The sequence below is a fragment of the Bombina bombina genome, chromosome 4, assembly GCF_027579735.1.
Source record: "Bombina bombina isolate aBomBom1 chromosome 4, aBomBom1.pri, whole genome shotgun sequence".
In the NCBI taxonomy this organism is placed as follows: Eukaryota; Metazoa; Chordata; class Amphibia; order Anura; family Bombinatoridae; genus Bombina; species Bombina bombina.
Window position 1 is genome coordinate 1,056,265,592 of NC_069502.1, and position 27,941 is coordinate 1,056,293,532.

The 27,941-nt window shown below is 41.3% G+C and overlaps 1 protein-coding gene across 1 annotated transcript in view; it reads right to left on the reverse strand.

Moving 5' to 3' along the window:
• The window catches only part of PSME4 (proteasome activator subunit 4), a gene marked incomplete in the record, with an annotated part of 938,614 nt that overhangs the window by 87,113 nt on the left and 823,560 nt on the right, over positions 1-27,941 (reverse strand). Inside the window, 5 exon segments of the mRNA XM_053712692.1 lie at positions 8,170-8,325; positions 8,433-8,561; positions 22,944-23,029; positions 23,746-23,954; positions 24,969-25,100. Of these exon segments, the coding sequence (XP_053568667.1) occupies positions 8,170-8,325; positions 8,433-8,561; positions 22,944-23,029; positions 23,746-23,954; positions 24,969-25,100 (712 nt within the window).

Consider the following 27,941-nt stretch of genomic DNA (forward strand, 5'->3'; position numbering starts at 1 on the left):
ACCAGCCTACTATACCTCCAGAAAAAGTAACAACAGTACCACCACCCATATTAAAAAATGCTGCACCACCCTCTAGGTACACTCCACAAACATCGGACACTGTACAAACCAAAGAGGCACCTAACAAATCAGAAAGTGTGGAACTTCACCAGGTTTTTTCCCTTCCCCCCCCGCAAGGCGACGGGGGGGGGGGGGGGGGGGAAGAAGGGGCAAAAGCACCAAAAAAGGGGGGCTATACTCTCAGGAGAAACCAGAGGGGTCAAAGAAAGACGAGATATCAGTAATTAATTTATCTGCTTACAATCTAAATGCCACAGAAATCAAAGTGTTGAGCCTTGGATTAGGATTTGTTCCGACAAATACCTTTAATCTGTTTAACACTTTGATTGATGTGAACAGACTGATACGCAAGATTACCTTGAGGAAATATTTTTCCACTAGGTCTTATAAGGACACAGTGGAAGATTATGCTGAGGGGGCCATAATCTCATTTAACCCCAACATTGCAGATGGTTTTGAATTTCAAGACCTCTGTGGTCTGTCAACATTGGAAGCATTGAATACTTCTGAGGCTGAGACACTAACACATTCTTCCAATAGATTCCCCAGGTTCAAATGTCCCTCACGCTTTTACCCCATACATGCCAGGGGAACCATTATTGAAAGGTTCCAAAGCAGGGTAGAAGCAGACCTAAGTAGGCTTTACTATACTGATAAAAACAAGAAACACAATCTCACTACCAGGGAGAGGGAGGCTTTGGCTGCCTTGGGCAATAATCCCGACCTGGTGATTAGAGCAGCGGACAAAGGTGGGTCTGTGGTGGTGATGAATAAAACAGACTTCATGAAAGAGGCACACAGACAACTGCATAATGCCCATGACTACCGGGTATTGAGCACTGATCCCACTGCCATTTTCAAGAAAAAACTTGAGAATCTGATTGATGATGGCATAGAGGCAGGTTTCTTAAATGAAGAAACCAGTATTTATCTATCGGTAAATACACCCACCATCCCGACCTTTAACCTTTTACCGAAGGTCCACAAGTCATTTGACAATGTGGTAGGAAGGCCCATTGTCAGTGGCATAGGCTCTCTCTTGGAGCATGCGTCTGAGTGGTTGGACCAGGTCCTGCAGCCAATGGTTCCTAATCTATGGAGCTATACAAGAGACACTATGCACATTCTGAAACTACTTGAGAACATCAAGTGGGAGGAAGACTTTGTCTGGCTAACAGTTGACGTTAAGTCACTTTATTCGTCAATCCCACACACTAAGGGTTTGGAAGCTCTGTCTTGGCTTTTGTATAAATACCACGGTCAGGAGCCTGATTTCTGTGAATACGTGCTCCGCGTAGCCGAGTTTCTTTTATCTCACAATTACTTTGAGTTTGAGGGGGTGTTCTACCTCCAGATTTGTGGGACTGCGATGGGGGCAAAGTTTGCCCCTTCCTATGCCAACCTATACATGGGTTGGTGGGAGCAGGACCACATCTTTGGAGGTGGGAACCCCCTCTGCTCAAAAGTGTTTTTTTATAGGAGGTTCATTGATGACCTCCTATTCATTTGGAAGGGGAGCACAGATGAGTTATCCATATTTCTGGATCTCCTCAATGAAAACAACTTGGGACTGAGCTTTACCTCTGAGTCCAACAATACGAGCATCAACTACCTGGATGTAACACTTTTGGGGGTAATTGGTGAAAAAATTCGAAGTACAGCCTTTAGAAAGCCAATCTCTGGCAACACATTGCTACATGCAACAAGCTGTCACCCCAAGAGTGTATTCAAAGGTATCATCAAGGGTCAGTTCATCCGTTTAAAACGGAATTGCTCGGAATTGGACAATTTTGAGGATGAAGCAAAAAAACTATCGGATAGGCTCAAAGCAAGGGGTTACGCCAGCAATTGCATAACATCAACCCTAGATGAGGTCAGAAAGATTGACAGAAGGGATTTATTACATCCCAAACCAAAGCAGAATAGAGAGCACAGCATGCAGAATGATCTCTACTTTGTAACTGACCATTCGGAGCAATATCCCCAGATCTGTGAGATAATCAAGAAACATCTGGTTATGCTCAGAGCTGATGAAGGACTAGCAGATCTAACCACTAAGTCTTGCCATTTCACCTATCGGAGAAGTAAAACAATAGGTAACGTGGTTTCCCCAACCAGAATTGGTAAGGACACCATAAGACATGAGTCATCTTGGCTCACCCAGAAGGGAATGTTTAAATGTCACAATAGAGATTGCGTTGCCTGCGAAAAAGTAGAAATGGGTGATCAGTTCAGATCTTCAGCAACTGGTCATTCTTTTCCTATTAATATGTGTCTCAACTGTAGGTCGACCTATACGATCTACCTAGCATCATGCACAGAGTGTGCCAAACAATATGTTGGTCTCACAACCAGGGAGGTCAGATCAAGAATTAGGGAGCACCTCTCAAGCATAAGGGTGGGAACAGCAAGCACCCCCCTGGTCCAACACTTCACATCCACACACAATAAAAGCTCTGAAACCTTTCGTTGGACATGCATAGAGAGAGTACTAAAACCCCCTAAAGGAGGCGATAGGGATAAACTATTATCCAAACGAGAGATCTTTTGGATCTTTACATTAAAGACTAGACACCCAATAGGGCTAAATTCCATGTATGATCTGATCAACCACTGGGAGTGACTAAGATGCCTAATTAACTCCACTTAACAGAGAGATTGTGAATTGTGTATCTTTGAATGGTACACACATGTATTACAAACATATTTACATCTAGCTACAAATACCACTGATATCTCCTCTCTTTCAATAGACCCAATAGTGGTCTCCTGACCTTGCATAATTATAAGGACAATATCCTTATATTTTATCCATAATAGGATGTTGTCCATTTCATTTGGCATTAACAAATTCACATCCCCTTTTCCATGGGTTTATTTCAGACACACAATAACTATATCCTAAGTATTGAGTGTATTTAAGATGGTAGGATTGCCATATACAAATGGACAGTTAACTGGTCTAGGACAATACTATCCTGATACCCTCGCCTAGGAGCTAGCTATTCACACGAGTACAGGCTTACTAATTTAACATTCTATACATTGGATTGTTTATATGATATATACTAGTACAATCCTATTAGTGATTATAAAGTTTATTTATTTTTTCTTTTCAACATGCAAATGCAGAATGTATGACCTTAATTTGAATTCTTTATAAGTTTATAAATGTTATTTCAGTTGTTTTGTGTATACTAACCTGTTCATGGTTTAACATAACCTGTTTTTGGTAATCTGTTTCAGTATTGTTATATACTCCACTTGTACAGGTTATGAGGGGTTAATAAGAAATCCTTCCCCCTGTGTACTATTGCCCAATAGGGTTCAGCAATTGTGTTTTAAAAGAGGGCTATTCCCTACACAGTTCAGCAGCTTTGATAACAGCGGAATACCGAAACATGTCAGCAGCTGTTTGAGCTGAACCCTATGCAAGGAATAGCACCCTTTATCTCCTTGTAGTTCTTCGTTTTTTAAATTGCTCAAATAAAGTGAACTTCTTATTTAACTCAGTGCTCCGCTTCCTCTTTTATGCATCTATCAATACCGCCTTGGGGTCCTGGGACCTGGACCCGTAGAGAGGAAGTTTGGCGTTCTGACGGGACGCCATCAGATCCAATTCTGGAATGCCCCATAGCTGAGTCAGCTGGGCAAATACCTCTGGGTGGAGTTCCCACTCCCCCGGGTGAAAAGTCTGACGACTTAGAAAATCCGCCTCCCAGTTGTCTACTCCTGGGATGTGAATTGCTGAGAGATGGCAGGAGTGATCCTCCACCCACCTGATTATTTTGGTTACTTCCGTCATCGCTAGGGAACTCTTTGTTCCCCCCTGATGATTGACGTAAGCTACAGTCGTGATGTTGTCCGACTGAAATCTGATGAATTTGGCCGCAGCTAGTTGAGGCCATGCCTGAAGAGCGTTGAATATCGCCCTCAGTTCCAGAATGTTTATCGGGAGAAGCGTTTCTTCCGAGACCATAAGCCCTGAGCTTTCAGGGAGTCCCAGACCACACCCCAGCCTAACAGACTGGCGTCGGTCGCTACAATGACCCACTCTGGTCTGCGGAAACATATTCCCTGAGACAGGTGGTCCTGAGACAACCACCAGAGAAGAGAATCTCTGGTCTCCTGGTCCAACTGAATTTGAGGAGACAAATCTGCATAATCCCCATTCCACTGTTTGAGCATGCATAGTTGCAGTGGTCTGAGGTGTATCCGAGCAAAAGGGACTATGTCCATTGCCGCTACCATTAATCCGATTGCCTCCATGCACTGAGCTACAGATGGCCGAGGAATGGAATGAAGAACTCGGCAAGTAGTTAAAAGTTTCAACTTTCTGACCTCCGTCAGAAATATTTTCATTTCTACTGAATCTATTAGTGTTCCTAGGAAGGGAACCCTTGTGAGTGGGGACAGAGAACTCTTTTTGACATTCACCTTCCACCCGTGAGACCTCAGAAAGGCCAATACAATCTCCGTGTGAGCCTTGGCTCTGTGAAAAGACGGCGCCTGAATTAAGATGTCGTCCAAATAAGGCGCCACTGCTATGCCCCGCGGTCTTAGAACCGCCAGAAGGGACCCTAGCACCTTTGTGAAAATTCTGGGACCAGTGGCTAAACCGAATGGAAGAGCCACGAACTGGTAATGCTTGTCTAGGAAAGCGAACATGAGGAACTGATGATGATCTTTGTGGATAGGGATATGCAGGTACGCATCCTTTAGATCCACGGTAGTCATATATTGACCTTCTTGGATCATAGGTAAGATTGTCCGAATGGTCTCCATCTTGAATGATGGGACTCTGAGGAATCTGTTTAGAATTTTTAGATCCAGGATTGGTCTGAAAGTTCCTTCTTTTTTGGGAACCAGAAACAGGTTTGAGTAAAAACCCAGACCTTGTTCTGCAATTGGAACTGGGTATATCACTCCAATTGTATGTAGATCTTCTACACAGCGTAAGAACGCCTCTTTCTTTGTATGGTCTGTAGACAGACGAGAAATGTGGAACCTTCCCCTTGGAGAGGAGTCCTTGAATTCTAGAAGATATCCCTGGGAAACAATCTCTAATGCCCAGGGATCGTGAACATCTCTTGCCCAGGCCTGAGCGAAGAGAGAGAGTCTGCCCCCTACTAGATCCAGTCCCGGATCGGGGGCTACCCCTTCATGCTGTCTTGGTAGCAGCTGCAGGCTTTTTGGCCTGTTTACCCTTGTTCCAGCCCTGGTAAGGCTTCCAGGTTGCCTTGGGCTGTGAAGCGTTACCCTCTTGCTTTGCAGCTGTAGAGGCTGAAGCCGGACCGCTCCTGAAGTTACGAAAGGAACGAAAATTAGATTTGTTTCTAGCCTTAAAGGGCTTGTCCTGAGGGAGAACATGGCCCTTTCCCCCGGTGATTTCTGAAATAATCTCTTTCAATTCTGGCCCGAAAAGGGTCTTTCCCTTGAAAGGGATATTTAATAATTTGGATTTTGACGACACATCGGCCGACCATGACTTGAGCCAAAGCGCCCTGCGCGCCATAATGGCGAAACCTGATTTTTTTGCCGCTAACTTAGCTAATTGCAAGGCAGCATCTGTGATAAAAGAATTAGCCAGCTTTAGAGCCTTAATTCTATCCATAATTTCGTCATATGAGGTCTCCGTCTGGAGCGACTCTTCCAGCGCCTCAAACCAGAAAGCCGCTGAAGTAGTTACAGGAATAATGCAGGCAATAGTTTGGAGAAGGAAACCTTGTTGAACAAAAATTTTCTTAAGTAAACCTTCTAATTTTTTATCCATAGGATCTTTAAAAGCACAACTGTCTTCAATTGGCATGGTTGTGCGCTTAGCAAGTGAAGAAACAGCCCCCTCTAACTTAGGGACCGTCTGCCACGAGTCCCGCCTGGGGTCAGTTATGGGGAACATTTTCTTAAAAATGGGGGGGGGGGGGGAACAAAAGGGACACCTGGTCTATCCCACTCCCTAGTAACAATATCCGCAACCCTTTTAGGGATCGGAAACGCATCAGTGTATACAGGGACCTCTAGGTACTTGTCCATTTTACACAATTTCTCTGGGACCACCATAGGATCACAATCATCCAGAGTGGCTAATACCTCCCTGAGCAATACGCGGAGGTGTTCCAGTTTAAATTTAAACGCTAATGAATCTGACTCTGCCTGATGAGAAACCTTTCCTGAGTTGGAAATTTCTCCCTCAGACATCAAATCCATGCACACTTGCCCTTAGAGAGATACAACTGCACCTCACTGACGAGGCCCATAGGAGGCCGAAACGATCGTCTGGGATTGTTGCTTCCCTTGTTCAGAGAAGAATTGCCTGGTATTTCGGCGCTGGACTGTCATTGGGCAGGGTCAGACTGATATGCTTCAGGATATTTTTTCTCTGTGAAGGGGCATAGTGTGCAAAAAGAACGTGCACCCTGAGGAGTTACAATAAAAATGAACATGCATGGAAGTTATTCCAGCTTCTGTTCTATCTCATGGAGTGCTGTTCTCTCTCTTTCGCATCAAATCCCTAACCCCCACTTTGGAGTGTTGTGAGGGTACATCATATAAGGCTACCAAAGCTTCAGACTGCTCATAATCTGTTCTTAAAACAGAGCTATCGCGCTTTGCAGGAAAAACTGGCAGTTTGGATAGAAAGGCCGCAAGGGAATTATCCATGACTGTCGCTAGTTGTTGCAATGTAATAGGGGCAGACGCACTAGAGGTACTAGGCATCACTTGAGCGGGCGTAACTAGTTGTGACACATGGGGAGAGGTAGGCGGACTATCCTCATTACCTTCAGTCTGAAAATCATCTAGGGCCACACTTAAGTGCAACAATATGATCTTTAAAGTGTATAGACATATTAGTGCAATTGGGACACATTCTGAGAGGGGGTTCCACAATGGCTTCTAAACAAGGATTTTCCTTAGTGTCAGACATGTTTAACAGACTGGTAGCATACACAAGCAGGCTTGGAAAACACTTTAATCAAATAAAAAACACAATTTGAAAAAACGTTACTGTGCCTTTAAGAAATAAAAAGAGCACACAATTTTACAAAACAGTGAAAAATGCACCAATCCTTTTGACATTTTCACAGTATGTGCCTAAGGCTTTAATATGATTGCACAGCAAGTTTCAGAACAATTAACCCCTTAATGCCCAAACCGGAGCAGCCTAAATCCTTAGGGATCAGTTTTGGGGAAATAAAGCTTCTTCTAGGCCCTCAATCAGCAGCTGGATCCTCCATGTGAAGCAGCATGAAACAGACTTTCAATTCTAACTGCGCAACTGAGGCACGAAATTAGGCCCCTCCCACTCCACTCCGGAGTTGTGAGGCCTACAAAAATCACTTCTAAGCGACTAAATTTATGCCATGTGGATAATAACCCCAGTAAAACACTCCAAAGTGCTTAAAAAGGTGTCTCCAACGAGTATTTCTTGAATAAATAATCGATTGCCCTGCATTAGTGTCAACCAGCCTATTTAGCCCTGTCATGTAAGCATTCAATTCTATACTAAGTCTCAGAACGTAGCTTACCCTCCCCACATGGGGATCTTGTCAGTCTTCTAGCATTATCTCAGTCTTGCCTAGAAAAAATGACTGAACATACCTCATTGCAGCCAAGCCTACAAACTGTTCCCCCAACTGAAGTTTTCTGGTACTCCTCAGTCCTGTGTGGGAACAGCAGTGGATTTTAGTTACAACATGCTAAAATCATTATCCTCTCAGCAGAATTCTTCATCACTTTTCTGCTAGAGAGTAAATAGTACAAACCGGTACCATTTAAAAATAACAAACTCTTGATTGAAGATATAAAACTACAAATCTAACACCACATTCACTTTACCCTCCCGTAGAGAGACCCTAGTGCTTAGAGCCGGCAAAGAGAATGACTGGGGGTGGAGCTAGAGGGGGAGCTATATGGACATCTCTGCTGTGTGCTCTCTTTGCCACTTCCTGTAGGGAAGGAGAATATCCCACAAGTAAAGGATGAATCCGTGGACTGGATACACCTTGCAAGAGAAATAAAACTTAAGTAGCATTGAAAACATTAAAGAGATAAATACTTAAAAACAAAAAAGTTCACTGGAAGGTATCAAACAAAAGTAAAACATTTTACCTCTAGCTGTTCGTCAGCCAATAGGTGTAGCACCAGACACCTAATACCTTGCACCCTATCTTCTTTGTGAAGGAAAATGAAAAGATTGTAAAACACCATTGTCTGAACATAGGTCAGAACAGCGTATCTTGCATGCCACGAGCTGCTTCTTGCTGTCTATTATGGATTACAAAAGTAAAAGTAGATTAGAAATATACAAGTTATGTTAAAAAGTACATTCATTATGTATTTGAACTAAAAGCATATATTACTCAGGCACTCACTTGTTTCAGAACTTCAAGCACCAAAGGCACTTGTTCAGGGTAAAGCAGACCCTGAGACATTAGGGATAAGCACATTTTTGCATCTCTTTTGAGCTCATCATAATTAGAATCAATTTCAACTGGTGCAATCTAAAATAAAAACATATATATGCAATTATTATTCTTTTGTAATAAAAGGAGCCAAGAATGCAATTTGAATATAAAAACAAAAAGCTATATGTTTTATTCATACATACAATAGTTACTGACTATACTTTATAAAAACACACAATTTAAAATGTTGTCTTGTGACTCAGAAAGAGCATAACATTTAAAAAAAAGTTTCCAATGTGATTCTTTTATCAAATTTGCTTTGTTCCAATGGTATTCTTTGCTGGAGATATACCTAGGTAGGTGTCTAGAGCACTACTTGGCAGAAATAGTGCTGTCATCTAGTGCTCTTGCAAATGAATAACATTCTTGTAAGACTGCTTCCATATAGTACTCAAGACACATGCACGCTCCTGAGCTTATATCCCTGCTTTTCAACAAAAGATACCAAGCATAATTTGATAATAAAAGTAAATTAGAACTTTGTCATTCTATCTGAATCGTAAATTAGAAATGTTGGGTTTCATGTCCCTTTAAGATACAAGGGGCAACAAGAAAACAGTTTCTTTCTAATATGATGTGTGTATCTATGTATGTGTGTGTATACATACTATATATATATATATATATACACACACACACACTGTGTGTGTGTGTATTTTAATATAATTAACAAAAGCAAGGTTTAAGTTTAGAGTTAGTAATCCAATAGCTGAAAAGTAGAGCAGTTCGGTAAAAGTAAAGGTGTAACATAGTATCGATGCAGACCCATAGATAATGTAAGTTATAATCAGAGATTAAACAATGTGAAAGAACTACAATGCCCAGCAGTACAATATCATAACATAACCTTTACTCTGTTTCAATTTTATTTTTACAGACCACACACAAAGCCTAGATCATCTAGTGATGAAAGGGGTGGAGGCTGAGAATTTTTTTTCTAGTCTCACATAGTAAAATAAATTAATGACAGGTTTTACTTCCTCAAATTTTTTTAATTGTAATAATCGCATCCTACGGTAACTCATGTGGGGCCAGATTGCGATCCACGCTAATGTGAGCTGGTATTACAAGTTGACAGCAATGCAAACGCAGCAAATTGTAAAACATAATTTACCTGATAAATTCATTTCTTTCATGGTGGCAAAAGTCCATGAGCTAGTGACGTATGGAATATACATTCCTACCAGGAGGGGGCAAAGTTTCCTAAACGTCAAATGCCTATAAATACACCTCCCACCTCACTCATACCTCAGTTTAACGTATAGCCAAGTTAGTGAGGTGTAAAAGGAGTAAAAGCATAAAAAAAGAGGAACAGGATAAAGTGCTTTATATAAAAAAAAATCATAACCCCCCAAAACACATAAGAAGCAGAAGCAATAGCCAGTAGAAAAAGAACCTTCCAGGATAACAACTTAATGTCAATTTCATGTGTAGGCTCAAACGGGGCCCGCTGCAAAACCTTAAGAACAAGATTCAGACTCCAGAGAGGAGCCTTAGATCTGAACGCTGCCTGATTCTAATCAGAGCCTTAACAAAAGACTGTACATCTGTAGCCTCTGAGAGCCTCTTGTACAGTAAAATAGACAGGGCCGAAATCTGTTCCCTCAGGGAACTGGCAGAAAGACCCTTCTCCAGTGCATCCTGGAGAAACGATAGGATCCTGGCAACCTTAACTTTATGCCAGGGGAATTCATGCTCATCACACCAGAATAAATAGGTTCTCCACACCTTATGATAGATGCGATGATTAACAGGCTTACGAGCTTGAATGAGAGTATCAATAACTCTCTCAGAAAAACTTCTTGGCTAGGACTTAGTGTGCAATCTCCACGCAGTCGTCCTCAGAGAATCTAGATTTTGATGAACAAACAGACCTTATTCCAGCAGATCCCTGCGACAAGGTAACTTTAATGGAGGAGAAGATGACATCCCCCACCAGACCTGCGAACCACGTCCTTCGCGGCCACGATCAGAATCACTGATGCCTGCTCCTGGTTGATGCGGGCCACTACACGAGGCAGAAGTGGTAACAGCGGGAAAATGTAAATTAGATTGAATCTCCAAGGCACTGCTAATGCATCTATTAGCTCTGTCTGAGGATCCCTGGACCTCGACCCATATCTGGGTAGTTTGGTATTGAGAAGAGACGCCATGAGATCTATTTCTGGCATCCCCCACCTGTAGCATATCTCTGCAAACACTTTAGAAGGAGAGACCTGGATGAAAGGATTGTCTGCTGAGAAAATCCGCTTCCCAGTTGTCCACACCTGGAATGTGGGTTGCTGACAGCAAACAGCTGTGGGCTTCCGCCCACTCCAGAATCCGAGATACTTCCCTCATTGCTAGGGAGCTTCTTGTTCAACCCTGATGGTTGATGTAAGCCACCAAGGTTATATTGTCTGACTGGAATCTGATAAACCGGGCCAAACCCAGAAGAGGCCAAGCCTTCAGAGCATTGAAGATTGCTTGAAGTTCCAGAATGTTGATTGGGCGCGTTCCTTCTGAGAGTACAGGCCCTGTGCCTTCCTGGCACCCCAAACAGCTCCCCATCCTGAAAGACTCGCGTCCGTAGTCGACCGGTTGTCCAGGGAAATCTGTTGAGACAGATCCGAATGAACGCCGTTCCACTGCCTCAGCATGCACAGTTGCAATGGTCTGAGACGGAACCTGGCAAAGGGAATTATGTCCATGCTGGACACCATGAGGCCAATTACCTCCATACACTGAGCCTTAAGGAGGTCCGGAGGGCAAGACCTGCCGAAGCTAGCTTGCAACGTCTCTGGTCTGTTAGAAATATCCTCATGGATATGGAGTCTATTATAGAACCCTGGTGCTTGGAATCAGAGAACGCTTTTCTAAGTTTATCTTCCATCCATGAGATCGAAGAAAAGAGAGAAGAGATACCGAATGGTCCTCCGCCAGACGAAAAGATGGTGCTTGTACCAGAATATTGTCCAAGTAGGGAGATACTGCTATACCCCGGGTTCTGGCAACGGACAGAAGAGCCCCTAAAACCTTTGTAAAGATCTTTGGAGCAGTAGCTAGACCAAACGGAAGTGCAATTAACTGGAAGTGCTGGTCCAGGAACGCAAACCTTAGGAACTGGAAGTGATCCTTGTGGATTGGCACATGAAGGTAAGCATCCTTCAGATCTATAGTGGTCATGAACTGTCCTTCCTGAACTAGAGGAAGGATGGACCCTACTGTCTCCATCTTTACGAGGGGACATTTAGAAACTTGTTTAAGCATTTCAGGTCCAGAATTGGGTGGAAAATTCCTCCCTCCTTTGGAACCACAAGGTTTGAATAGTATCCCAAACCTCTTTCTTCGATAGAAACCAGGACAATGACCCCTAGGGAGGACAGATCTCGCATGCACCCCAGAAAGGCTTCCCTCTTTTCTGGCTTTGAAAACAGGCTTGAAAGGATTAATCTGCCCTTGGGTGGTTGAGATTTAAAACCTATCCTGTATCCCTGAGCTATGACCTCCAGGACCCATGGATCTTGCACGTCCCTGAACCAAGCGTCTGAAAATAGCGGCAGTCTGCCCCCTACACGATCCAGCGCAGGATCGGGGACCACCCCTTCATGCCGACTTGCTCTCGGCGGGCTTCTTGCTCTGCTTGGATTTATTCCAGGTATGAGCCGGTTTGCAAGTACTCTTGGCTTGCTCGGGCTTAGAGGAGGACTGTTGTCATTGGGATTTCTCAGAACGAAAGGAATGAAAATTAGAGTCTTGTCCCTTTGACTTGTTCTTTATATCCTGCAGTAGGAAGGCACCCTTGTCCCCTGTAACTGTGGAGATAATGGAGTCAAGGCCTGGACCAAATAAAAATTTTCCCTTAAAAGGAAGGGAAAGGAGTCTAGACTTAGAAGTCCTATCTGCAGACCAGGATTTCAGCCAGAGCACCCGACGGGTCTGCACTGAAAACCCAGAACTCTTAGCATTTAGGCGAATGATCTGCATGTTTGCATCACAGATAAAAGAATTAGCAATTCTCAAGGCCTTAATTCTTTCTCAGATAACGTCGAGGGGACCCTCCACCTCGATCAAATCCGATAAGGAGTTGCACCATTAGGCCGCAGCTCCAGCAACCGAGGCAACAGCCGCTGCCGGTTGAAACAAGTCTCCCGTATGCTGAAACATTTTTCTGAGAAAAGTTTCCATCGGCTCTCTGAATGACACACTATCCTCAAGTGGGATAGTAGTAAGCTTGGCCAGAGTGGAGATGGCACCATCCACCTTAGGGACGCAACCCCACAACCCCAATTGAGAGTCTGGGATCGGGAATATTTTTTTGAAGAAAAACGAAGGAGAAAAGGAAGATCCAATTCTATCCTACTCGTTCTTAATAATGTTTGCCATTTTTACAGGTACAGGAAAAAATAATGGCACTACCCTGTCCTTGTGAACTCCGTCTAATTTAGGAATCAAAGGTTCATCAGGCAGTTTGGCCTCTGGAACCTCTAAAGTAGAGAGAACCTCCTTTAGAAGAAAACTTAAGTGTTCAATCTGAAGGCTGGTTCCTCCGCAGCAGTAGGCCTAGAGCTAGCAGACTCTGATCCAGAAAGTTCACCCTTAGAAGACTCAGGAGTGTGACCCATCCTTGGATAATTGAAAATCAGATAAATCCAATAAATCACTTTATGACCCCTGGACAGGAGAGCTATGTTTAACCTTTCACTTGCGCTTGGCAGGGCGAGGTAAAGCACTAAGGGTCCCAGACACCGCCGTCTTTAACTGCACGGTAAAGTCTGATGGTAAAAGGCTCCCTCTCCAGATGGAGGATCAGGCATGCTACGGGAAGCTACATGTGATGAGGAAGATGACTGATGGGTATGCACCTCATGAGACTGCGAGTCCTCAAAGGTGGACAGCTCAGTGGTACTAAAGGGGTTAATTTTCTTAGACATAATAACTTTGTTGATGCATGTGGAACATAGTTGAGAGGGCGGGCATACCAAGGGCTCCTCACAATATAATCAGGTATTACTATTTGTAATAGAGGGAGTACCCACAAGAATATCAGAATCCTCCATAGCTTGCGCTAAGGACAGTAGGACATAGAATAAAAGGATCTTTTTATTTCTCACAAAAACGGCACCTTTATACTCCCAATGGCTGGGGCACTCACCACCTTCTAGACCCAGGCAAACAGAGAAAAAAAACACCTTCTCCGACATCTAGCTCGGTCAGGAAAGAGGAAATGAAAGTGTGACCACTCCGGGTCACGTGGTGCGCAAGACAGGACCGCCCCTGCTATGAGAAAAAGCGTGACAAGCTACAAGCTGCGCAACTTTCAAAGTGAAAGTAAAAACCTGTGTGTTCCAGTCACATAACAAACAGTCTATGAGCCCAATGAAACCTCACACATAAAGCAGCACAAAATCAAAGCATCACATTTAATAAATCCCCACTGTTCAATAACCTACCTCAGGAGATATTAACCCACGATTTTATTAAGATAAAAAGGAGTCACACTGTGACCCTGTCTTCTAGCGTTTTTAACATATGTAAAATTTAAATGCTCTTACCAGAATCCATGCTGTGGAACAGAAACACAGCCTCTCAAGTGTGAGTCTTGTAGCTTCACTCCTGACATGGACTTGAGTGAAGAAAAAGGAGGCAGTGAAACTCGTCAACATTGATTGCTTAAGAAGCTGTTAGCAGGCAGTCTGGATGGGTTCGCAGAAAGACTCTCCATGCATCTCCTGACAAACGTTCCTCAATGCTCTCACTGAGGGGCTGACAAGACTACTTAAAACTCCAGTCCCATATGGAAAGGCAGATACCCCTCTTAAGGAACAACTCCGAAATATTCTGACACTTCTCTGCCATCCTCCTGTGACGAAAGGCAAAGAATGACTGGGAGAAAGGGGAAGTGGGAGAGGTATTTAAGCCTTTGGCTGGGGTGTCTTTGCCTCCTCCTGGTGGCCAGGTTCAGTATTTCCCAACAGTAAGAAAGGAAGCCGTGGACTCTCCTTATAATAAGAAGGAAATTGGGTGGGTCTCATGGACTCTTGCCACCATGAAAGAAATTAATTTATCAGATAAGTTCTTACATAAATGATGTTTTCTGTCATATAGGTGGCAAGAGGCTATTAGCTAGGGACGTATGGGATATAATACCCAAGATGTGGAAGTCCATGAGTCACTAGAGAAGGAGGGATAACATAAAAACAGCTATTAACGCTGAGAAATTAAATCCAGAAAATAATTAAGACTACTTTATAAAAAAAAAAAAAAAAAAACTCAAATCATAGGCACTAGAATCAAACAGACAGCTGCCTGAAGAACCTTTCTACCAAAGGCTGCTTCCGAAGAAGCAAACACATCAAAATGGTCAAATTTGAGGGGGGCGGAGCCTGATCTCAAAGCAGCAAGATGCATCTTTGTGAAGCTCCTAGAGTCTGGAAAATACTTAACTATCTAAATATAAGAAATACCAATTATTTTCAGCTTTTCTGATTAATCTTTTAACTAAGAACCGGCAGAAGCTAGGGGTGGATAATTTGACTGTGTTCCTGCCTATGCTCTTTGAGGCAGCTATGTGATCAGCTTCTTCAGAGGCCTGGTAGCCATCTTATAGCTTGCTGCATTTCATGAAAAAAGTCCTGTGCAGAGTGTGCAACATAGATCTGGTTCTGCCGCACCTTAACCCCCCCCAAATACTAGGGTTACGATATCCTGAAATAGGATAAAGAAAAATTTGCAAACACGGAGAAACCAATCCTACATGTGCTTTAAGAGCTACTAACAACACACCTAATTGGCATGGAGGGGGAGATACGCAGCACAATTCAGTATGACTATGGGAAAAAAATCTGATATGGAATAATAATAAGGACATCAAAAGGTTGGGAGTTAAGGGCCCTTCAGAATCTAATATTCCTCTATTATTCACCATAAGTGTCTTGGGCCCAAGAATGGCCTCCAGCCCTATAAGAGGATTTTATAATATACTCAAATATATATACTCAAATATATATATATGAACTATTATACATGCCGAATATGGCTTTTTCATTTATAGTTGATATGATTATGTTGATATTTCACTGGATATGTCTACCTAGCAGGTTGAACTTTTGTTACTATACTGGCAATGGTCTGTAACTAGTTGTGTTATTGTGTCTATAAGTCACATATACATAGATGTTCCACAGTAAGCCTAGCTGTACTTTCTACCTGAAGACCTGTTACCTTGTCATTTAATATCTATATATGTATCAAATTCTTACTTTATTGTACGTTTGTTTGACCTGATGTTACTGTGAACTGAAGCATTTTTCCTTCTGATGTACTCTTTACAAACCTCAATAAAAAATGTAAATTTAAAATAAAAAATAAAAAAAGGTAAAATTTAGTAAATGTATGCAAAGAAGACCAAGTTGCTGCTTTGCAAATTTGATCAACTGAAGCTTCATTCTTGAAAGCCCAATATGTGGCGACTGATATAGCACAATGAGCTTTAATTCACTGAGGCGGAGACTGCCCCGCCTCCAAATAAGCTTTGTGAATCAAAAGCTTCAACCAAGATGCCAAGGAAATAGCAGAGGCTTTCTGACTTTTTCTGGAACCAGAAAAAATAACAAATAGACTAGAAGTCTTTCTGAAATCTTAAGTAGCCTCAACATAATAATATTTCAAAGCTCTTAGCACATCCAAATAATGTAAAGAACTTTCAAGAGTATTCTTAGAATTAGGACACAAGGAAGGAACAATAATTTCCCTATTGATGTTGTTCGAATTCACAACTTTAGGTAAAAATTTAAATGAAGTCCGCAATACAGCTTTATCTGGATGAAAGATCAGATAAGGGGAGCAGACAATTAAAAAACTCTTCTAGCAGAAGAGAGATAGCCAAAAGAAATAACACTTTCCAAGAAAGTAGTTCAATATCCAAAGAATGCATAGGCTCAAAAGGAGGAGCCTGCAAATCAAAACCTGAACAAAACAGTGAATACCAGGAAGCTTAGCAATATTTTTATGAAATAAGACAGAAAGAGAAGAGATTTGTCCTTTCAAAGTATTTGCAGACAGACCTTTATCCAAACCATCCTGAAAAAAACTGTAGAAACCTAGGAATTCTAAAAGCATGCCAAGAATATTCATGAGTGGAACACCATGAAATATAGGTTTTCCAAACCCTATGATAAATCTTCCTGGAAACAGACTTACGAGCCTGTATCATAGTGTTAATTACAGAGTCAGAGAAATCTCTATGACTAAGAACTAAGTGTTCAATTTCCATGCCTTCAAATTTAGAGATTTGGCCTTGAGACAGAAGGTCTGGTCTTATAGGAAGTGACCATGGCTGGCAACTGGACATTTGGACAAAGGTCTGCATATCAAAACCTGTGAGGCCATGCTGGTGCTATCAGAAACACATAATATTGTTCCATTATGATCTTGGAGATCACCTTTGAAAGAAGAACCAGAGGCGGAAAAATGTAAGCAGGTTGGTAAAACCAGGGTACTGCTACAGCATCCATCATTTCTCCCTGAGGATCCCTGGACCTGGAAAGGTATCTGGGAAGCTTCTTGTTCAGACGAGAGGACATCAGTTCTATTTCTGGAAGACCCCACATCTGTACAAGCTGAAAAAACATCTGGATGGAGAGACCACTCCCCTGGATGTACAGAATGACGACTAAGATAATCCACTTCCTAATTGTCTACACTTGGGATATGAATCGCAGAGATTTGACAAGAGTTAGATTCCGACCAAGAAAGTATCAGAGAAACTTCTTTCATTGCTAAAGGACTCCGAGTCCCACATTGATGATTGACATATGCCACTTGTGATATTGTCTGTTTTGTCTCTTCATTAGAGGCCAAGCCTGAAGAGCTCTGAAAATAGCACAGAGTTATAAAATATTGATTGGTAACCTCGCCTCTTGAGGACTCCAAACCCCTTGTGCTGTCAGACACCCCCAGACAGCTCCCCAACCTGTAAGACTTGCATCTGTTGTGATCAAAGTCCAGGAAGGACGAACAAAGGACCACCAACCACCAAGTCAGAGAGAGTTGAGTGTTGGGATTTAAGTATATCAACTGTGATATCTGAGTATAATCTCTGCACCAGTGGTGCAACATGCAAAGCTGTAGAGGTCTCATATGAAAACGAGCAAAGGTGATTGGGTCCGATGCTGCAATCATAAGACCTAAAACTTCCATGCACATAGCCACTGAAGGGAATGATAGAGACTAAAGGTGTAGACAAGAGACAAATGAAATTGGTCTTAGCTTGTCTGTTAGAGAAAGAGTCATGGACACAATTTATCTGGAAACCTAAGAAGGTGTCTTTGAAGAAACAACAGTTGTTTCATGTGAGATTCTGCTAAATGAAAAGATTTAGCTAGTACCAAGATATCATCCAAATAAGGAAACACCTCAATACCCTGCTCTCTGATAACATGTAGAAGGGCACGAGAACGTTTGAGAAAATTTTTGGTGCTGTTGCTAGGCCAAATGGTGGAGCGACAAATTGATAATGCTTGTCTAGAAAAGAGAATCTCAGAAAACGATAGTGGTCTGGATGAATCGGAATGTGAAGATAAGCGTTCTGTAAGTCTATTGAGGACATTAAATGACCTTGCTGAACAAAAGGCAGAATAGTCCTTATAGTCACCAACTTGAAAGTTGGGACTTTTACTAAACGATTTAAAGTTTTCAGATCCAGGATTGGTCTGAAAGAATCTTCCTTCTTTGGGACAATGAATAGATTTGAAAAGAAACCCAATCCCTATTCCTGCTGAGGAACTGGTACAATCACCCCTGAAAGCTCTAGGTCTGAAACACACTTCAGAAAAGCCCGAGCCTTCACAAGGTTTATTGGAACATGAGTAAGAAAGAATCTTCCCATGGGAGGTCTTATTCTGAAACCTATTCAATACCCTTGAGAAACAATATTTTGAATCCTATGATTTTGGACGGAATCTGTCCAAAAGTCTTTTATTAACTTTAGTCTGGCCCCCACCGAAATAACTGGTTTGAGGGCCGCACCTTCATGCAGTCCTAGGGGCTGGATTTGGTTTCTTATAAGGCTTGGATTTATTCCAATTCGGAGATGGTCTCCAATTAGAGCCAGAGGCCTTAGGGGAAGGAGAGGTCTTCTGTTCTCTATACTGATGAAAGGAAAGAAAATGATTGGGAGCTTTAAATTTACCCTTAGATTTCTTGTCTTGGGGCAAAAAAACTGCCTTACCCCCAGTGACAGTAGAGATAATAGAATTCAATTGAGAAACAAACAAATTATTACCCTGAAAAGATAGAGATAATAATCTAGATTTAGACACCATGTCAGCATTTAAAGATTTAAGCCATAAAGCTCTTCTAGCTAGAATAGCTAAAGACATAGATTTGCAATTAATCTTAATGACATCAAATATAGCATCACAAACGAAATGCATGTTGAAGTAAAAGAACAATGCTAGATAGTTCAGGATCTGATAACTGCTGTGCTAAACTGTCCAACCAAAAACTTGAAGCAGCAGCTACATCAGCCATATAAATAGCTGGTCTAAGAATATAGCCAGTATGTAAATATGCTCTTCTAAGGCAAGATTCAAGCTTCCTATCTAAAGGATCCTTAAAAGAAGTACTATCTTCCATTGGAATAGTAGTACGTTTGGCAAGAGTGGAAATAGCCCCATCAACCTTAGGGACCTTTCCCAAAACTCTAGACTAGCCACAGGTAAAGGATACAACTTGTTAAACCTAGAAGGGTTAAAAGAGGTACTAGGTTTAGACCATTCTTTAGCAATCAAATTGGAGATAGCATCTGGAATAGGAAAAACTTCAGAAGTAACCTCAGAAGTCTTAAATACAGAATTTAAACGATTATTAGCTTTGCTATCAGGAGGACTAAACTCCTCAATACCCAAAGTAAACAATACTTCCTTTAATAGAGAATGAATATGTTCAATTTTAAATAAAAAAGATTTGTCAATTTCTGTCTCTGATTCAGGATCCTCTGAGTCAGAGGAATCCTCATCAGTAGTGGATATTTCAGTATGCTGTCCGTCAGTAGAATATTCATTAGATCTATGACAAGTTTGGAAATACCTTTTAGGTCCTTCCTTTTAGGAGGAATAGCAGTCATAGCCTTCTCTATGACTGCAGCTATACAACATTTCATATCTGCAGGAATATCATGTACATTAGACTGAGAAGGAATAAAAGTAGATGTATTTGTACTCATATAAACATTATCAACATGTAATAAATTGCCACATAATTGAGCTGAAGAAATAAGATCAGCTTGTTTACAACAAACACACTTGGCTTTGGTAGAATTGTGTTCAGGCAGCTTAGTTCCTACAATGACATCAGAGGCAGGATCAGTTTGAGACATCTTGCAAAATGTAACAAAAAAGAAAAAAATAACATTTAAACAAAATATCCAATTTCCTCAATGTAGCAGTTTCAGGAATGGGAAAAAATGCTTATGATAAAATTCTTATATAAAAAGTAAAACCAAAAGCAAGCATTATAGCTCTCTATAATATAATGAGAGCAGCGAGCATTAGAGGGAGAAGCTTAATATAAGAACCAAGAACGACGCACTAAAAAGACGCAACTCGTGTCATAACAGGTGCAACCTCGCACCAAAAATGATGCAAATAAATTACGCAACTCTCGTCACAGCAGGCACGATTTTGTGCCAAAAATATTCGCTCCAAAAATTATGCAATAAAATAATGCAATTTGCTTCATCGCAAGCCTAATTTGCCCACGAAAATTTTAAAAAACAGACTCCATGTAAACAGCTAACCGGAACCCCAGGTAAGAAAAAAATACCTAAATTCTCCCATAAACATAATTTCCATTCTAAAACTGAGTGACTGCAAAGGGAAATATTAACAGATCTGACTCAAGGCTAATATATGCAATATACATTAAGAACTTTATAATATAAAGTGCCTTCCATAGCTGAGAGTGTCTTAAAAATGATTTATACTTACCAGAAGACACCCATCCACATATAGCAGACAGCCAAACCAGTACTGAAACATATCAGCAGAGGTAATGGTAGAGGAGTATGTTGTCAATCTGTAAAGGGAGGCAGCAGATGAATCCCAGCAACAGAATTTACAGAGAGCCCTAGAATAGATTTCCCAAAGGCGAAAACATGGTATCATCAGGCCATACTCCCTTCACATCCCTCAGACAAACACTGTACTTAGAGAGGAACTGGACTTCAATATGCTTAGAAGCGCCTTTCACTTAAGAAATCAAGCACATCATGCTTCACCACCTCCCAAGGAGGCAAAGTTTGTAAAACTGAGGTATGAGTGAGGTGGGAGGTGTATTTATAGGCATTTGAGGTTTGGGAAACTTTGCCCCCTCTTGGTAGGAATGTATATCCCATACGACACTAGCTCATGGACTCTTGACACCTACATAAAAGAAATATATATGTATATGCTTATATATATATATATATATATATATATATATATATATATATATATATATATATATATATGTGTGTTAATATGTGTATTATACATATAATAACACATAAATATATATATATATATATATATATATGTATATAGTCATATACACATATATTTACTGGGAACACACAGTTCCCATAGACCACAACGTAAAGGCAACATTAGCCCTCAAAAATTGCCTGGTGCAGCTATTTTATTAAAAAAATAAAAATGCTTATTTTTTTAATAAAATACACGCCACAGTATTTTAGGGGCATTTGGGGCACATTTATAAAATTAACCAGGGATCTGATCTCTAGTCAATTTTATAAATGCTAATTGCTACTGCAAGCTCCCAAAAGCAATAACCAGCCACTTTAATGGCTGATCATTTATTGCACGCACGCAAACGGGTAAATTTGCCCCTTTATGGCTGCGAGGTAATTAGCGCTCCACTTGTAATCTAGCCTGTAATCGGGTTAGTCTGTGATTGTGATATATATCATATCTTGATAATCTCTCATAGTCTGTATCCTATTAGTTTCTTCATTTAACCCCTCTCTGTCAAAAACCGAAAGGATGTAGACCACTTTTTTATTGGACGAACTATACATTTATAAGATGACAAGCTTTTGGAAGAATGTCTTACTTTTTCAAGTCTGAAGCAATACTGACCAATTTGATGGAATTTACACACACACACACATATATATATATATATATATACATACACACACACGTATATATAAATATACAGTACCTCACAAAAGTGATTACACCCCTCACATTTTTGTAAATATTTTATCATATCTTTTCATGTGACAACACTGGAGAAATGACACTTTGCTAAAATGTAAAGTAGTGAGTGTACAGCCTGTATAACAGTGTAAATTTGCTGTCCCCTCGAAATAACCCAACACAAAGTGAATGTCTAAACCGTTGGCAATAAAAGTGAATACACCCCTAAGTGGAAATGTGCAAATTGTAACACTCGTTCGTGTTACAAGGTCTCAGGTGTGAATGGGGAGCAGGTGTGTTAAATTTGGTGTTATCGCTCTCACACTCTCTCATACTGGTCACTGGAAGTTCAACATGGCACCTCATGACAAAGAACTCTGAGGATCTGAATTTTTTTTTATTGCTCTACATAGAGATGGCCTAGGCTATAAGAAGATTGGCAAGACCCTGAAACTGAGCTGCAGCACGGTGGGCAAAACTATACAGCGGTTTCATAGGACAGGTTCCCCTCAGAACAGGCCTCGCCATGGTCGACCAAAGAAGTTGAGTGCACATGCTCAGCGTCATATCCAGAGGTTGTCTTTGAGAAATAGACATATGAGTGCTGCCAGCATTGCTGCAGAGGTTGAAGGGGTGGGGGGTCAGCCTGTCAGTGCTCAGACCATACGCCGCACACTGCCTCAAATTGGTCTGCATGGCTGTCGTCCTAGAAGGAAGCCTTCTAAAGATGATGCACAAGAAAGCCTGTAAACAGTTTTCTGAAGACAAGCAGTCTAAGGGCATGGTTTACTGGAACCATGTCTTGTGGTCCGATGGGACCAAGATAAACTTATTTGGTTCAGATGGTGTCAAGCGTGTGTGGCGGCAACCAGGTGAGAAGTACAAAGACAAGTGTGTCTTGCCTACAGTCAAGCATGGTGGTGGGAGTGTCATGGTCTGGGCCTGCATGAGTGCTGCCGGCACTGGGGAGCTACAGTTCATTAAGGGGACCATGAATGCCAACATGTACTGTGACATACTGAAGCAGAGCATGATCCCCTCCCTTCGGAGACTGGGCCGTAGGGCAGTATTCCAACATGATAACGACCCCAAACACACCTCCTATTATTACTAATATTCTATAATGTATATGTGAATGAATAGCAGATTTAGAAACCATCTAGAAATGTATTTTCATTTTGACCGCAAAAACATCATACCTTTACCATGTGCTTGCATCGACTAATAAACTAACCTTAAACAGCAATGGTAACAGTTGTATTTGCTCTGGAACTGCTGTACAAAAGGATCTCCCTGCACTTGCCATGATCCATTTTAAAACTGTAAAGAAAAAGCAAACAGCAGAATTCAAATAATGGGAACATTTAGGGACCTACTTTTAAGATCTGTGATATTTGCTTATTAAGGGACAATAAACAACATTTAATTGTCCATAAAATAATTAATTATTCCTAATTTAGAAACTTTGTAATGCACTTTCATTATTTATTTTGCCTGCCTTTCTTATAATTTAAATCTCTTAAAGTTGTAGCGTCCCACCAAATAGGCTTGAGTGCATTCCATGAAAAGCGGAACCCTAACACTCTAACATGCTGCATAGTGATTGGTAGATAAATGTGGGAGCTTGTTTATATCTGCCCTTTATTGGTCACAGTAAAGGAAGTAAGAAAAACAACATTCAGGAAGCTTTGCAAGGAGTGAAACCCAGCCCCGACGAACAATGCATTTTGTGCAAATGATTTGCATTCATATATTTTACAATGCAGTGAATAATTACTGATGCATAAATAAAAACTAAACACTTTAATGTCTCTTTGAATATTGCTTATCAGTATAATAGTCAAATTTATTCTTTAGTATGTAATACTGAGGGTCACACAAAAACCCATAGAGAGCCTGCATGACGTATTTTGGACAGGCCTGTTTTCCATTGTAAACCCTTCTCCTTCAAAATTATACCCCCCCCCCCCAACAATTGTGTTAAACCCCCCCCCCCCAAAAAAAAAAAAACAGTGAGAATACAAATAATAGATTACTTGTTTTTAACATCTTAATGGCCCGAGTTCGCTCATCTTGATCACCAACTCCATTCTCTTCCATGACATGGTTTTGAATCTCCTCTTCAGTATCCATGAGAGGCTTCAGCTTAGCGAGGACTCGAGCAGTAAAGTCAGATATGTGAGGGGACTTAGTTGGTGCAGTGTTTGGCAAAGTGACGTCAATCATGAATATATAGGTCAAGACACTGATTGAGAAAGATTGTTAATAATATATTAGAAATATGTTTATTATACAGATGAGTGCTGTATTTTTAGTCCATTTGCAGTTATATGAATATCTGAACTGATTAAACAGAAAAAGTAAAGAGGCAGAACAAAGAAGACCTTCTCAGGAAATGGGACTTAGGATACATCATGATTAATAATGGCAAAACCATATTTTAATTAATAAATTGTAAAGAAAAAATACTATTCAGCAAATATGCCTGCAAAATGAGGGTGAGGCGTAAACAGCATGTATTGCAGAAGGTTTACCAGTCAACAGTTATTTAAGTAAAATAAGGTATCAGTGTTTTTATTTTGTTTAAATACAACACAATGTTTTATTCCAAGACTTACTCAATTTACCTTTTTTAAATTATTAGGCACTAAAAGCAATTACAACTACATAAGTAACATATTGAAAACAAAACCATGTATTTTGATTTTACAGAAGAATATGAATAGTAGTTATCAGACAAATGTATTATTATAGTGCAGGAAGAATTATATGCACAAATACTCCATAAGCAAATGGTCTGTCTTGGAATTAAAGGGAAACTGAACCCAATTTTTTTCTTTCATGATTCAGATATAGCATGTAATTTTAAGCAACTTTCTATTTTACTCCTATTATCAATTTTTCATTGTTCTCTTGCTATCTTTATTCAAAAAGCAGGAATGTGATGCATAAGAGCCGGCCCATTCTTGGTTTAGAACCTGGGTTATGCTTGCTTATTGTTGGGTAAATGTAAGCCTCCAATAAGAAAGCACTATCCATGGTGCTGAACCTAAAATGGGCTGGCTGCTAAGATTTACATTCCTGCTTTTAAAATAAAGATAGCAAGAGAACAAAGAAAAATTAATAATAGGAGTACATTAGAAAGTTGCTTAACATTTCATGCTCTATTTGAATCATGAAATAAAAAAATTGGGGTTCACTGTCCCTTTAAATCTGTATTTAAAAAATAAAAGATTAAAATAAAACAGGTATTAATTACCTTCCTATTCGTTCTCGGACGTTCTTGTACACTTGTGTAAGCTTAGGTTCTAGATACTGAAGCAATCTATGTAGCAGCTCTGGAGCTCTCCACTCCTGTTGGGCAAGTCCTCCTTGCAGCACATACAACCGACTAAGAAAAAGACGTCACGTGCCGTTTAATAAACATAAATTATGCTTACCTGATAATTTAATTTCTATCGTTATGAGGAGAGTCCATGGCTTCATTCATTACATGTGGGAAATAAAGAACCTGGCCACCAGGAGGCGGCAAAGACACCCCAGCCAAAGGCTTAAATACCTCCCCCACTCCCCAAATCACCCAGTCATTCTGCCGAGGGAACAAGGAAAAGTAGGAGAAATATCAGGGTATAAATTGTACCAGAAGAAAAAAACAAAAGAAATTTAGGTCCGCCTAGCGGAGAACCGGACGGAAGCTGTGGACTCTCCTCGTAACGATGGAAATGAAATTATCAGGTAAGCATAATTTATGTTTTCCATCTTATATGAGGAGAGTCCACAGCTTCATTCATTACTTGTGGGAAACAAATACCCAAGCTCTAGAGGACACTGAATGAACATACGGGAGGGTAAAAAGGAGGCGGACCCTATTATGAGGGCACCACAGCCTGCAAAACCTTTCTCCCAAAAGCTGCTTCAGCCGAATCAAAAACATCAAATTTGTAAAACTTTGAAAAAGTATGTAAGGAGGACCAGGTAGCTGCCTTACATATCTGCTCTATAGAGGCCTCATTCTTAAAGGCCCAAGAAGAAGCCGCAGCTCTAGTTGAGTGAGCCGTAATCCTCAGAGGCGGCTTATGTACCGCTGTCTCATAAGCCAAGCGAATAATGCTCCTCAGCCAAAAGGATAGGGAAGTGGAGGAAGCCTTCTGTCCCTTATGCTTCCACGAATAGACAACAAAAAAAGATGAAGCATGTCTGAAATCCTTCGTAGCCTGAAGATAGAATTTCAAACCTCGAACCACATCCAAGTTATGGTTTAGGACACAAGTGGGGAACCACAATTTCCTGATTAATGTTGCGATCAGACACAACCTTAGGGAAAAAATCTCAGTCCAGTGCGAAAGACAGCCTTATCTGCATGGAAAACCAGGTAAGGAGGCTCACATTGTAAGGCAACTAATTCAGACACTCTGCACGTCGAAGCAATGGCCAGTAGAAAAAGAACCTTCCAAGACAGAGTCTTAATGTCAAGAGAAAGCATAGGCTTGAACGGAGCCCCCTGCAAAACCTTCAGAACCATATTTAAACTCCAAGGAGGACAGAATGTCTAAACACAGGCCTGATCCTGGACAGAGCCTGAACAAAAAAGACTGTATATCAGGGAGCTCAGCGAGCAGAAATCTGTCCCCTTAAGGAACTGGCGGCAAGTCCTTTCTCCAAACCATCCTGGAGGAAGGAAAGAATTCTGGATAATTTTCTCTTGTTGTGAGGGGCCCACGTTTTATCTTTATATGTTTGTTTGTGTGCCTGTCTGTCTGTCTTCATGTGTTTAACAATATATTTGGTTTTTATATCATACTAATATTTTTATGATCACATAAAATTTCTATTTTTGCATATTACCTTACTGTCTCCGATTTCATTATTTGAATTTATTAATAAGTGAGTGTGCTGAACCCCTGGTCTTTTGGATATTGCTTATTTTGCATATCCACTTTTCTTTCAAATCCTGTTTATAAAGAATTCTGGATACCCTGACCTTATGCCAGGAATATCCACAAGTTTCACACCAGAGTAAGTAGGTCCTCCACACCTTATGATGCGAAGGGTGACCGGCTTTCTGGCTTGAATCACCCTCTCAGAAAATCCTCTTCTGGCTAAGACTAAGCATTCAATCGCCACACAGTCAGCCTAGATTCTGATGCACAAAGGGAACCTGTACCAGCAGATCCCTGCGACAGGGCAACCTCCATGAAGGGGACGATGACATCCCCACTAGAACCGCAAACCAGGTCCTCCGTGGAGCAATCAGGACAGTCGACGCTTGCTCCTGTTTGATGCATGCCACTACACGAGATAGAAGTGATAACAGTGGAAATATGTAAACTAGGTTGAATCCCCAAGGCACTGCTAAGACATCTATCAGTTCTGCCTGGGGATCCCTGGCCTGCGACCCGTATCTGGGTAGCTTGAAGTTGAGTCTGGACACCATGAGATCTATCGCTGGAGTCCCCTAACTGTTGCAAATCTCCGCAAACACTTCAGGGTGAAGAGACCATTCCCCGGATGAAACAACTGACTGCTGAGAAAATCCACTTCCCAGTTGTCCACACCCAGAATGTGGATCGTTGATAGCAAGCAGTCATGGGCCTCCGCCCACTCCAGAATCCGAGATACTTCCCTCATGGCTAGGGAGCTTCTTGTTCCCCCCTGATGGTTGATGTAAACCACCAAGGTAATGTTGTCCGACTGGAATCTGATGAACTTAGACGAACCCAAGAGGGGCCAAGCCACCAGAGCGTTGAAGATTGCCCGAAGTTCCAGGATGTTGATCGGGAGAAGAGACTCCTTCCGATTCCACCTGCCCTGTGCCTTCCTGGCACCCCAAACTGCTCCCCAACCTGAGAGACTCGCGTCCATAGTCACAATCAATTAAGATGGTCTGAGGAAGGATGTCCCCTGGGACAGCTGATCTGGACGGAGCCACCAAGAGAGAGATTCCCTCAACCCATTGTCCAGAGAGATCAGTTGGGATAGGTCTGAATGATTGAAAGGCAAGAAAGCTGGAGACAATTTTGCGACATCTCTGGTCTGTTAGGAATATTTTCATGGTTATGGAGTCTATTATCGTCCCAGGAACCAGAGAACTCTTTCCTGAGTTTATCTTCCATACATGAGATCGCAGAAGGAGGAGAAGAGCTTTTGAATGGTTCTCTGCCAGCCTGTAGGACGGAGCCTGAACCAGGATGTTGTCCAGATAAGGAGCTACTGCTATCCCTCTGGATCTCGC